Source organism: Equus quagga, chromosome 19, assembly GCF_021613505.1.
Source record: "Equus quagga isolate Etosha38 chromosome 19, UCLA_HA_Equagga_1.0, whole genome shotgun sequence".
Lineage (NCBI taxonomy): Eukaryota > Metazoa > Chordata > Mammalia > Perissodactyla > Equidae > Equus > Equus quagga.
Window position 1 is genome coordinate 24,960,896 of NC_060285.1, and position 13,791 is coordinate 24,974,686.

A 13,791-nucleotide genomic window follows, 5' to 3' on the forward strand; every position below is an offset into this window, starting at 1 on the left:
AAATAAACTTGCTGCATACAGAAATACTATGCTTATCTCAAGAAAAAGTGCTTGTGTAATTATTTGAGTGCAAACTGAACTAGTCCTTTTTTTCAAGGAAGATCTTTCTTTAAAATTTATTTTTTATTTTATTTTATTGAGATCATAATGGTTTATAACTGAAATTTCAGTTGAACGTTATTATTTGTCAGTCATCATATAACTGTGCCCCTTTACCCCTGCTCCCCCCCGCCTCCCCCAAGCCCCTTCCCCTTGGTAACCACTAATTTGTTCTCTTTGTCCCAGTGTTTATCTTCCACATATGAGTGAAATCATATGGTGTTTGTCTTTCTCTGTCTGGCTTATTTCACTTAACATAATACTCTCAAGGTCCATCCATGTGGTTGTGAATGGGACCATTTTGTCTTTTTTTATTGCTAAGTAGTAGTCCATTGTAGATATATACTACATCATCTTTATCCAGTCATCAGTCGATGGGCACTTGGATTGCTTCCACGTTGTGGCTATTGTGAATAATGCTGCAATGAACGTAGGGTGCATAAGTCTCTTTGAATTATGATTTCACATTCTTTGGATAAATACTCAGTAGTGGGATATCTGGGTCATGTGGTATTTCCATTTTTAATTTTTTGAGAAATCTCCGTACTGTTTTCCATAGTGGCTGCATCAGTTTGCATTCCCACCAGCAGTGTATGAGGGTTGTTTTCTCCACAACCTCTCCAACATTTGTTTTTTGACTTGGTGATTATAGCCATTCTAACAGGTGTAAGGTGGTATCTAAGTGTAGTTTTGATTTGCATTTACCTGATGGTTAATCTTTTCACGTGCCTATTGGCCATCTGTATATCTTCTTTGGAAAAATGTCTGTTCATATCCTCTGCCCACTTTTTGATCGGGTTGTTTGTTTTTTTGTTGTTCAGTTGTGTAAGTTCTTTATATATTATGGAGATTAACCCCTTGTCGGATGTCTGATTTGCAAATATTTTCTCCCAGTTGGTGGGTTGTCTTTTCATTTTGATCCTGGTTTCCTTTGCCTTGCAGAAGCTCTTTAGTCTGATGAAGTGCCACTTGTTTGTTTTTTCTTTTGTTTCCCTTGTCTGAGTAGACATGGTATTCAAAAAGATCCTTTTATGACCAATGTCAAAGAGTGTACTGCCTGTATTTTCTTCTGGAAGTTTTATGGTTTCAGGTCTTACTTTCACGTCTTTGATATATTTTGAGTTTATTTTTGTGTATGGCAAAAGATAATGATCTACTTTCATTCTTTTGCATGTGGCTGTCCAATTTTCCCAACACCATTTATTGAAGAGACTTTCCTTTCTCCATTATATGTTCTTAGCTCCTTTGTTGAAGATTAGCTGTCCATAGATGTGTGGTTTTATTTCTGGGCTTTCAATTCTGTTCCATTGATCTATGTGCCTGTTTTTGTACCTGTACCATGCTGTTTTGATTACTGTATCTTCGTATTATATTTTGAAGTCAGGGATTGTGATGCCTCCAGCCTTGTTCTTTTTTTCTCAGGATTGCTTTAGCTATTTGGGGTCTTTTGTTGCCCCATATAAATTTTAGAATCCTTTGTTCTATTTCTATGAAGAATGTTATTGGGATTCTGATTGGGCTTGCATTGAATCTGTAGATTACTTTAGGTAGTATGGACATTTTAACTATGTTTGTTCTTCCGATCCATGTGCATGGAATATTTTTCCATTTCTTTATGTCATCATCAATTTGTTTCAATAATTTCTTAAAGTTTTCATTGTATAGGTCTTTCACCTCCTTGGTTAAATTTATTCCTAGATATCTTATTCTTTTTGTTGCAGTTGTAAATGGGATTGTATTCTTGAGTTCTCTTTCCGTTAGTTTGTTATTACAGTATGGGAATGCACTGATTTTTGTAAGGTTGATTTGGTACACTGCAACTTTGCTGTAGTTGTTGATTATTTCTAATAGTTTTCCAGTGGATTCTTTAGGGTTTTCTCTATATAAAATGGTATCGTCTGCAAACAGCAAGAGTTTCTTCATTGCCTATTTGGATTCCTTTTATTTCTTTTTCTTGCCTAATTGTTCTGGCCAAAATGTCCAGTACTGTGTTGAAGAAGAGTGGTGAGAGTGGGCACCCTTGTCTTGTTCCTGTTCTCAGAGGGATGGCTTTCAGTTTTCCCCATTGAGTATAATGTTGGCTGTCAATTTGTCATATATGGCCTTTATTATGTTGAGGTGCTTTCCTTCGATACCCATTTTATTGAGAGTTTTTATCATAAATGGATGTTGGATCTTGTCAGATGCTTTCTCTGTGTCTATTGAGATTATCATGTGGTTTTTATACCTCATTTTGTTAATGTGGCGTATCAAATTAATTGATTTGCGGATGTTAACCGTCCCTGGTATAAATCCCATTTGATCATGGTGTATGATCTTTTTAGTGTATTGCTATATTTGGTTTGCCAAGATTTTCTTGAGGATTTTTGCATCTATGTTCATCAGCGATACTGGCCTGTAATTTTCCTTCTTTGTGTTGTCCTTTTCTAGCTTAGATATCAGGGTGATGTTGGCCTTGTAGAATGTGTTAGGAAGTGTTCTAAAGGAAGATGATTTTTACTTGAAAGAATGTCCAACAAACTATGGTTACTCAGATTTAGGTATGTGACAGACATTTTCTTGAAAATGAATGAAGCGAGCCTATCATTTCAAGGAAAACAACAGTGAAAATATTTCTTGCCAATAGTAAAATTTGAGTTTTCAAGCAAAAATGAGATTTTGGAAATTTGGATCTGCCCCTTTGAACTTGGTAACTTCTCAATACTTGAAGACTTTTCTGATGAGATCAGTGGTGGTATTAACAAATGAATTTTTTGATATGCTAAAGAAATCTGCGAACATTTGGAATATCTGTATAACTTAGGGAACCAATATTTTCCAAATGACCAATACTCGATATTATAGAATCATGCATGGGTAAAAGATCCATTTAAAGTGCAAGATAAACCAGTGACTTTTAATGTAACAAGAGTACAAGAAGTTCATTAATATAATTTCACTTACCACATAATCTTTAAGAAATGAAATATTTTCTAATTCTGACAGTATCAAAGAAGAATATGCACAAATTATCAGTAAAGTCTATTAAAATTTTAGCTTTTCCCCTTTCCAACTTCATAGAATCTGTGTGAGATCTGTTTCTCTTCATATTGTTCAATTGAAGTAACATACCACAACAGATTGAATGCAAAAGCCAGTATGAGAATCCTGCTGTCTTCTATTAGACTACAAAAATATAAAACAAGACCATTCATACTAATTTTTATTTTGTTTTGGAAAAATATTTTTCATAAAAATTATCATGTTAACATACAGTAACTTTTAATGAATAAGTAAGTTTAAAATTTTTCTCAATTTTTCTAATATGGCAAATATCAATAAATATAATCTATATAAATAGAAGCTCTTTAAGTCCTCAGTAATTTTTAAGAGTATAAAAGGGGTCCTGAGAGTAAAGAGTTTAAATGCCACTACTGCAAGGGATTCCTTTAATATGCTTGCTACCATGACTTTGTATTTATATATATGCTTAATAATTTTAATTAGTAGCTGTTTATTTGTCTCTCCTTAGCTAATCTCATTTTAAGGGACTATAAAGTAAAATGAAATTACATGTTCTTTTTGCTTCTAGGAAGTAAACTTTTTTATATTGAAGGAACTTTTATGGTAGCTTTGATTTTTTTTTTCTTTTAAATATTTCACATTCTGAGAGTTTCAGTACTCTAATAGAACTTAGTTTTAAAAAGCCTGCGCAGTTTACACTGCTTAGCATTTATCCTTTTTTCATTAGTGATTATAGTAGTTTTACTTTAGAGTATTTCATTAAATTTGATAAATATGAGTGTTTCAAGTATTACTTTGTTAGTAACAGATAAAAATTCACTGTTATTAGGTGGTGAGTTTGTTCTGGAAATTCCTATACTTTTACTCATTTAACACTTCACCATTTGTTTGAAAGGTGGGTTGCTATTTCTGTTTCCTTCCTTAAAGGGAACTGGGTAGGTGACGTGTTTAAACAAGAAATTACAAGTTATTTGCATATGCTTACGTAGATTATATGGTCTCTTGGACATAGTTTATGTTGTTATTGTTCTTATAATTGTTATTTTTTTCTCTCTCTGTATCTCTCTTTTTTTTTTCCAAGCTGCGTTTACTGCTCCTTATTCCTTAATCTCAAAATGAATGGCAGTGATAGAGAAACCCTTCTTGGCTTTTAGAAATGCAAAAAGATTGGCAAGGGCCATCAAAACTTTACTTTTTTCGGGGCCGCCCGGTGGCGCAGCGGTTAAGTACGCACATTCTGCTTCTCAGTGGCCCGGGGTTCGCCGGTTCGGATCCCGGGTGCAGACATGGCACTGCTTGGCACACCATGCTGTGGTAGGCGTCCCACATATAAAGTAGAGGAAGATGGACACGGATGTTAGCTCAGGGCCAGGCTTCCTCAGCAAAAAAAAAAGAGGAGGACTGGCAGTAGTTAGCTCAGGGCTAATCTTCCTTAAAAAAAAAATAATTTACTTTTTTCTAGGGATACTAAGATTATTTTAAATTTTGTTTTTAACCTCTACAAAGCAAGCCAAGCAAATTTTATCTTCCTACAGGCCAGCATGAAATTCTAATTATTCCATGAGATAGTACAATCCACTTTGTCCCTATTGGTTTTAGTCGTCTTTTTTTTTAATTGGTTGCATAGTAAATATAGTTAGGACTTAAGTAAGGGGGAGGTCATGTAACTTTGAGTATTCTACTGTAAATTATTCTTGATCTCCATGAAAATTCAATCTCTTTTCCTGTCATTGATGTAATTCAGGTCTGGGAAGTACTAGACTAGAAGACAGACATTTTCATTAGTAATAGAAAATGGCTTGTAAAATAATACCATATCACATTCAATTAATTTAGTTTGGAAGAGGTTATCGTTTATTTTATTTCATGCCAATGCTGAAATTCTGATTGTGAACCAGGAGCCTGTTTGAACAAGCACCCTAGTTCGGAATTTTCTCAGGAGCTGGAGAGTAAGGTACTAAGGAAACTGTAACTGGCAGTTGCTTTGATGCTATACATATAGGTTATAGGTTAAGCAAACTTGTGGCCCTATCCTTTGCCCCCATATAATCCACTATTAATATCAGGAAGAGAGATCAGAAAGCTGGCCCCATCTTACTAATTACCAAAATTGGTAGGTAAATAATTTGTTGAATTTATTTTACCATGTTGGGATGGTAGAGTAAAACTTGTAATTAAATAAAAGTGTCAACATTGTTCCAGTTACATCCTTTTGCTATTATACTAAACAAAAATAGTATGAGTGCTGCCTAACTATTTAAATTCCATTTTTCTTATTTAATATTTTAATCAGATAGCTAAAGTTATACATATCAGAAATCACAGCCAAAAAATGAATTATTCCTTGTTGTTGGAAATAAACCATATGTTAAATTTATAATTTCTTCAGATATCTTTTAAAGTTGCTGCTGCTTCAGGTGGTCAGAATTTGGAGGCTTAGAGGTAGTAAAAACAACTCATGCCACTGCTCAAGAGAGGAAATTGTGAACTCTTGCCTTCATTTCTGGATAATCAGTGAATTCCATATTAAATTGACAAAGTAATGGCATGTGTTTTATGTCATTTTCAGCAATTAATTATATTCAAAGGCATTGAAGTCTGTCTTATTTTAAAATTATCCATATAACTGAAAACTTAAAAAGAAAATACAGAGCAGTAATGTAGTTTATTCCAAGGAAATGTTCTCTAAAAAGACTTCTTGTGAGGAAATTGTCAACAAAACTCAACAGGACCATGGACCAACAACTTCACCAATAAAAATTGGTACAGTAAATGAAGGTTGGAATCAGGTTAAAAGGGTACAAAAGGTATAGCTGTAAGAAGTATGATTGTTTATCTCACTGTCATTGGCCTATTTTGCATTAATTTAAGTTCAGCTAGGAAATAATTTTGGCATCACAATTTACGGACAGGCAGGAGGAAAATATCTTAAGTTTAGATTAACTCAGACACTGTACCAGCTGCATTCACGCGCATAAAAGTAAGCATAGTCTCTGATTATGGAATTATTGTTATTTAATTACATAAGGATTTGCTGACCCAAGACCACGTGCACTCAAAAAAATTCATAAAACTAATTTTGTTAGGCTTTAAGAAGCTACAGAGTAGCTTCTCAGGCATCCTTGCGACTGGAGTCACGGTGAGGATATGAGCTGGGAAATCCATTATAGCTATTTTTTCATTGTTTTCTTTTCTCTATGAAGGACTAGCCAGAGCCAAGTCAGTTCCCACAAAGACCTACTCAAATGAAGTTGTCACACTGTGGTACCGGCCACCTGATGTGCTTCTTGGTTCCTCAGAGTACTCAACACAGATCGACATGTGGTAAATATATGCAGATGTTATTGTCATTTATGCTTTTGAAAAATGTAGCCATGAACACAGAGCATATTGATAGATATTTGACTTTTAAGGAGATACTATTTTAGAGACACAATATAAGCAATGATTAAGAGTTCTGGCATGTAAGATCACCTAGGTTTAAATACCAATTCTGCCACTTATAACTATATGATAACCTTCTTCAAATTAGTGGCCTGTGCTAAGGAAATGACAGTAGTAGCAATAACTACTTTAAAAGGCTGTTCTGTGGATGATGTTAAGACTAAATGAGCTAAAATATATAAAACACTTAGAAGAGTGTCTGGTACACAGTAATTTATAACAAAATTATTGTTTTTATCATTTAATATTCACCAAAATCCACTTAAAGTTCATTTAAAAATAATAAAATATTGTAGCCATCTTCCTCACACAGCACTTTGATCGTGACTCTTATATGCAAACACCTTTGCTGCTTACCCGTTCATTACCTATAGAATAAGGAACAGTTCTTCAAACTGATGCTTAATGATCCCCATAAAATGTCTCTACCTTTTTCAACTTATTTCAGACTATTCTTCTACACAAATGTTCCCTTTTAGCCAAATGGGCTACTCACTGTATCTCAAAAATAACCTAGGCTTTCCCACCTTTGCTCCTGTGTTCATACCAGTCCACCCATCTGGAATGCCTATTCCTCGCTCCTCTAACTGGGGGCTTATGTATAGGAACCTTCAAAACACAGCCTTTCCTAAAGGTTTCTTGAATACCACCTAGCCTCCAATGGCAGTTCCTTCCTCTGAACTGTGGTTGCGTTTGTTGCCCATATTCTTCATGTAGTGATAAGTCATATACTTATTTTGTTGTCTTGGGTTGAACAATTATACAAATTTTGTTTTGTATAACATTTTTTCTTTTTTTAAACTTGTTTTTTAAGTTGTGGTAAAATATACGTAAGATAAAATTTACCATTTTAACCAATTTTAAGTGTACAATTCTCTGACATTAAGTATATTTACATTGTTCTGCAACTGTCACCACCATCCATCTCCAGAACTTTTTTCATCTTGCAAAACTGAACCTATGCCCATTAAACAACTCTCCTCATTTGCCCCTCCCTCCAGCCCCTGGCAACTACCATTCCACTTTGTGTCTCTGTGAGTTTGACTTGCTTCATGTAAGTGGAATCATACAGTATTTGTTGTTTTGTGACTGGCTTATTTCACTTATCATAGTGTCTTCCAGGTTAATTCATGTTGTAGATAGATATTTTACTTTTTTATGTGTCAGAATTTCCTTCATTTTTAAGGCTGAATAATCATTGTATTTGTATATCCATTCATTCATCGATGGATACTTTTAACTATTGTGAATAATCCTGCTGTGGACCTGGATACACAAATATCACTTTGAGACCCTGCTTTCAATTCTTTTTGGTATATACTTAGGAGTGAAATTGCTGGATCATATGGTAATCCTCTTTCAAGTTTTTTTGAGGATCCACCATACTGTTTTCCATAGTGGCTCCATCATTTTACTTTCTATGTAACATTTTAATTTGTAAAGTTAAATTTTATGTACAGTTGCTAGATTGTGAGTCCTTAAATGGAAGGACTGTATCTTGAACTTATGTATATTTACATAGATCCTAGAAGAGAGTATCCATTCACTGAGCTTCCATCTATTTCTCTTCCTTCTGTTACACACACACACACACACTCACACACTCTCTCTCTCTCACACACACACACACACTCCTACCTTGTACCTACGTGTATCTCTGCTTCCTACATAAAAACATCTTGAGTCATTTGCTTCTCCCTATCCCCGCTGCCCACTACCTAACACACAGTAAGTGTTAAATCACTCTTAGCTATTAGTGTTATTCTTCAAGACCATGCAGAGGAGAGCTGGACACAATGGATATAGCAATATGGAAGTTGAGACAAGTAGGATAAATGTTAACAAGTTAGTTAGATCTGAAGAAATCTCTGCAGGAGGTTTTCTAACAGGCTAGTACAAAATTCTCCAGAGAGGCAATTTTAAGGAAAACAATTTTGTGTTTCGTAATATGTAAATGGATTGCTCATCATTTTTTTTTCTTATGATATATTTTAAAGGGGTGTTGGTTGCATTTTCTTTGAAATGGCTTCTGGAAGACCTCTATTTCCAGGATCAACTGTTGAAGATGAACTGCACTTAATTTTCCGACTGCTAGGTAACAAAAGAAATCTTTTCCCAGTGATATGTTGCCTACAACTGTCTACCTAGATAAGACTATATCTTTAAAAAAAATTTAAAAATTTGATACTGAGACTAACATAAATAGCTGTTATCATAAGAATTATACTTAGCATAATTATGATAAAGATAGATCCTTCTAGGTAACTTGATTTACTGAGTTCCACCTTTGCAGTAAAGGTTTTATGGAAGAAGACAGAAGAGAAATAGTATTGAAAATTGACCTTTAGCATATTATTAGGAAATATTTCTAGCTTAAGTGTCAACCAGATAGGCAATATTTCTAACTTAGGTGTCAGTTAGGCATCATCATTTTTATGGCATCAATGCATAGTCTCAAAGTCCATGTATATTTACTATTTCTATCATTTCAGTTTCAGTTGAAATAGTCAAATCATCTAATAAATATAAATTGTTCTTTAAGACACTTTCTTAGTTCTATTTATATACATTTGCATATATTTAAATTTTCGTATACTTATAAATATATCTATTTTTTAAATTCAGGAACTCCATCTCAGGAAACTTGGCCAGGTGTTTCTTCAAATGATGAGTTCAAGAACTACAACTTCCCAAAATATAAACCACAGCCTCTAATTAACCATGCACCCAGGTATTTTTTTTTCTTCATGTGAAAGGGGGAAAACCTATGTTGATTCTTTTCAGTATCTTGAAGCATTGGCCACAGTAAGGATTCAGGAAAAAATATATAATACATGTACACAATTCTTAAATATTTTAGGATCTAATTTAATTTAATTTTTTCCTTCTTCTGTCAGATTAATTTTATTTCACTGACCAAGAATAACCAAAGTATGTAAATCACAGAATTGAGCTATAAATAAAATGAATATGGAACAAATGTATTGGAATTCTAGAGTTTATATAGACTGTTCTCTTTCTCAGAAAGAAGACATTGATTAATGCCTTATTCAATATGAGGAAGACCATGATGAAATTTCTGTTTTTCTGTCTACAGAATAATTCTGTTTTACTTACAGAAACCTAAGAAAGTATTATAAGTAAAATCTTGACTCTGACACAAGATGACATGTTAGTATTTTGGCCAATGTTAATGACAAAATTTGTATTTGAAGAATATAAACTCTTTCTGACCCCTCATATTCTAAATGTTGGCCATTCAGTTAAGTTTCTTCTCAGACCTAAGTCCAGATTCATCCAAGATGCCCATTAAAATTTGAGTCAGAACATTTTTACTTATGGAATATATTTAACTAAACCCTTTGACTGTATTTTCCCATCTTTACTTAAGAAAAAATAAAAAGGACACCAATGTACCAAATAAGGCCAATGTCTTGTGATTAAAAGCCATTCACATTGCTCACAGCATAACATCACTCTAGTTCCATTTATTCTCAAGCTAGGGAAGAATAGCAAAAGAATTCTGATACCAAAAGTATTTTTAAAGTATTTATGTAAATTGATATTCTTATTGTTACTATAGTAACAATAACATTCCAAGTAGACTTTCTTAGGAAGAATAATATTGTGTACTGGACTTTTTTGTGTTTGTCTCTCCCAAGTAGCATAGATCCTAATTTTGTTATTTATAAATTGCTTGCTATTGTAAAGTCCAATGTAGAAGGTTGAAGCTCTTCTTTAAAGCAGCTTGTCCATGACCTTGGCACCTAGTTTGTCTGTGCCCAGGGAGCTTTGGCTATTTGTCAGAATGGCAAACTACAAAAGATTAGAAGAGTCTAGAGAATGTCTAGGCCACAGCATCCACAAAACCCACTAAGCACTTAAGGGGAAAATATTCCTTTATTCATAGTTGTGCTTTTGCCACTAAGGGCAGTATAAGATAGAACCTGTGGTTGCTGATCAAGAGATTATCTCACTAAGATAATCCCTAAACGTTCTACTCCCTTTTATATTAATTTCATCCTATAATTATCTGTCTTTATCAACTGTATCATTAGTTTTATAGTCCTTTTTAATTAAGTTTATGAAGTTATTGAGGTATATTTAAGTTGAACTTTATAGCTTCTAGTACCCAATGCTCAGCGGACTACCCTGTGAAAATTTGTCAAATGACTCATCTCTCTGTTTATCTTGATCTACAGTGATACATTTTGGGGTCACTTGTCTCTTTATTTTCACCCGTATAAAAGGAAAATGATGCTTTTGTACTCTTGCCTTCAGTGGAATACTGTGAAAATTGATGCAGTTTACTTAAGCTTTCCTGTTAATAGAGGTTACTTTATTTTGAGACAGAATGGTGATTTAAAAATATTCTATACTTTTAATAATCTAATTTGTTCTTGAATATTGAAGATTTGAATTGGAGCCCAGATATTTATGGTTTCTTCTTAAACATTGGCAAGAGGTGTCTTTTAAGGATAAAACAGATTTGAGTCTATTTGAAAGCAACAAGAGTGGCTATTTTGGGGCACTTGAATTTAGCAGAATAAAACACTAGGAAAATAGTTTTATTTGAAAAGTTGCTATCAGCTAAGATAAAAGAGAGTAAGTTGCCCCTTGTTTTTTCTTGTTTCTAGATTAGACTCTGAAGGAATCGAGTTGATAACAAAATTTCTTCAGGTAAGTTAGCTTTATTTTATAATTGTTAAATGGGTTGTTAACTTCTATAAGCCTCAGTTTCTTCATCTGTAGAATGGGATCAATAAGACCACCTTCAAATATTTGTCATGACAATTAAATAAGATTATTTATAGTAGTATCTAGCATGCTTAAGGCATATTCTTAAGTAAAAAAAAAAAATTATGGCTTCTCTTTATGTGTTTGGATCTCTCATTGTGACCTAGAACAGTCTGAAGTGGTCAGCTGCTAGCATTGATCAACTATGTCAAGGCCATCTTCTCTGCAATCATGTTCTCTTATGTTCTCTTTGTTTTCCTTATCCTTAGTGCCTTACAGGCTGTTGCACCTCCAAATGCCATTCATATCTTCATTCAAAGCAGGAAGGAGAGAGAGGATAAGGGTTGTATCACCCACATTAGTCCTCTTGTATCTGGAAAGCAAAGGCTTTTCCAGAAACCCCTGCAAAGCTTCTTCCTAAGTCTTTTTGGCCAGAACATTAATTGTAAGAGAGGGTGGGAATTGGATAACAGGATTGTGATAATTAGTCTAAACTTAGAACAGTCATGATTCATGATCTATCTTTTGGAGTTAGAGGCATGGACACCTTAAACAAATCTAGGTTGTCTCATCAAGGAAAAAAGGGAAATGGGTATTGGATAGGTAACTTAATGTCTGTCATAAAGGTATTGGGTATATTTCCAATGATCCTTTGGTGATCATGAAGAAAAGTAACAACAAAAGTCAAATATTTTAATTTTTCAATTACTTCAGAAAATATAGGAATCTAAATTTTTAGTTAAGATGCAACTTTATCTTGGAATTTGGAACTGAGATATGATCACTACTACATAATCTTAATAGCAACTCAAATTAAAGTGTATCTGGAGTACTCCAAATTGGTTCTTAAGAAATAGTTACTATATTAAGTGATCATGGTAAAAGTAGCTCTAAATGCTAATTTGCTTCCCCATTTACAGTATTTAGAGAAAAGGTTAATGAAGCAGTGCTTTGCTTTTCACAGTATGAATCTAAGAAAAGGGTTTCAGCAGAAGAGGCCATGAAACATGTGTACTTTCGAAGTCTGGGACCAAGAATACATGCTTTACCTGAAAGTAAGAGAAATTCTAAAGTGTATGTCCTTCACCCTCCCACCACCCTGCCTTTATTTTCATTTGTCCAAGATTGGAGACGGCAGTGAATTAGGGGTTTAGGAAGCAATTGTTGCTGGTTTTTTAAGCCTAAAATTATAGTCTTTTTGTAATTAGATCAGAATTCCTTTGAGGAAGGTATATGTCTTATTTGCCTATGTTTTCATTTAACACTGAGCACATTGCCACTGCTGTATAAGAAATCAATAGTACTTAGGCATGGGTCATTAATCTTAGGGGACTTAAGTTGGAAAATGTCATCTGATGATAGACATTGTTATTAGGCCCAATGTGGATTGCTTAGATTCAGTGTTGTTAAAAATAGATTTCAGGCAAAGAATAATGAAGCACAACTGAAACGTAAGATTGTTTTCTTGAGAAAGTAGATTTTCTTTTCAAGATCTAAAGATGATTTTCCTTTACTGTGGTCACTCTCACTTTACTATCCCCATGACAGTGGTGAGCATATTGTCAGCCACTAAAAACAGCTGATTTCTCATTCCTGAGGTAACTGATTTTACTCATAACATTCTTTTCTTTAGTCCCCCCAATATTTTACTTTAAAATCAAGTAATGCGAGTGGGGAATTAGAATATTTGGGAAGTGAGCTGCCAAAAGCTTTTGTTAGTTTCCTACTCTCATTTACTAGATAATACTGATTTATCAAGGTTTGTTAATTGGAATCCAGAATCCTTAAGGCTTTTCACTTAGGATTTACTGGATATTTTTTAATGAAAGCTCACCTCTTTGGCAGAGATTGGAAATAAGACAGATGAATTACAAGTGTTTTAAGGTGATATTTACATTTTATTATTAATATCAAATTTCTTAATTTGAGGTAGGCAATTATGGTTGTACAAACCTATTCCTTGTTTTTCTCTAAAAATCTGAAGACAGTTTGAGGACCTGATATATTCATGCCATCATAAGGAGACAGATAAAGGACAGAAAAAATGAAAACCAAGTAATACATTTTGATTAGGTCTCTTAACTCCAAGAATCCTAGAAACAGACAATGTGTATCCTCCTTAGAGAAACACATACTTGAAGCACGATTTAAAGAAGAGTTGGGGAGTAAAGGTTCTGAAGAGAGATTATTTAGTTTGGTTTTCTTCTCAAAACATGGGACAAAAGGGATAATATTTCAGCAGGACTTTAACCTTGTAAATGTATAAATGCTTCATGTTGAATCAGTATATATTTTTAAACTGTTTGTCTGTAGTTGGGTTATATTTGTTTTAATAATGTTAGATCTTCACCTGATAATTTTTGTCTATGCATTTTAGGTGTATCAATATTCAGTTTGAAAGAGATTCAGTTGCAAAAGGACCCGGGTTTTCGAAATTCTTCTTATCCAGAGACAGGTGTGTTTGTCATAAATCATTTCACGTGTCGATCATGAAATTTTGCGTGGAAC

General features: G+C 33.8%; 1 protein-coding gene across 6 annotated transcripts in view; it reads left to right on the forward strand.

The window, feature by feature from the left end:
• The window catches only part of CDK17 (cyclin dependent kinase 17), a 122,798-nt gene that overhangs the window by 92,994 nt on the left and 16,013 nt on the right, over positions 1 to 13,791 (forward strand). For all 6 annotated transcript variants that reach the window (XR_006886212.1, XM_046646723.1, XM_046646725.1 and 3 more), the window contains exons 11-16: positions 6,306 to 6,426; positions 8,544 to 8,641; positions 9,172 to 9,277; positions 11,184 to 11,226; positions 12,248 to 12,338; positions 13,661 to 13,738. Coding sequence is in view for 5 of the 6 variants with exons in the window: in XM_046646723.1 (XP_046502679.1) it covers positions 6,306 to 6,426; positions 8,544 to 8,641; positions 9,172 to 9,277; positions 11,184 to 11,226; positions 12,248 to 12,338; positions 13,661 to 13,738 (537 nt within the window). In the remaining variant the exon portion in view is untranslated. The remainder of the gene's footprint in view (positions 1 to 6,305; positions 6,427 to 8,543; positions 8,642 to 9,171; positions 9,278 to 11,183; positions 11,227 to 12,247; positions 12,339 to 13,660; positions 13,739 to 13,791) is intronic.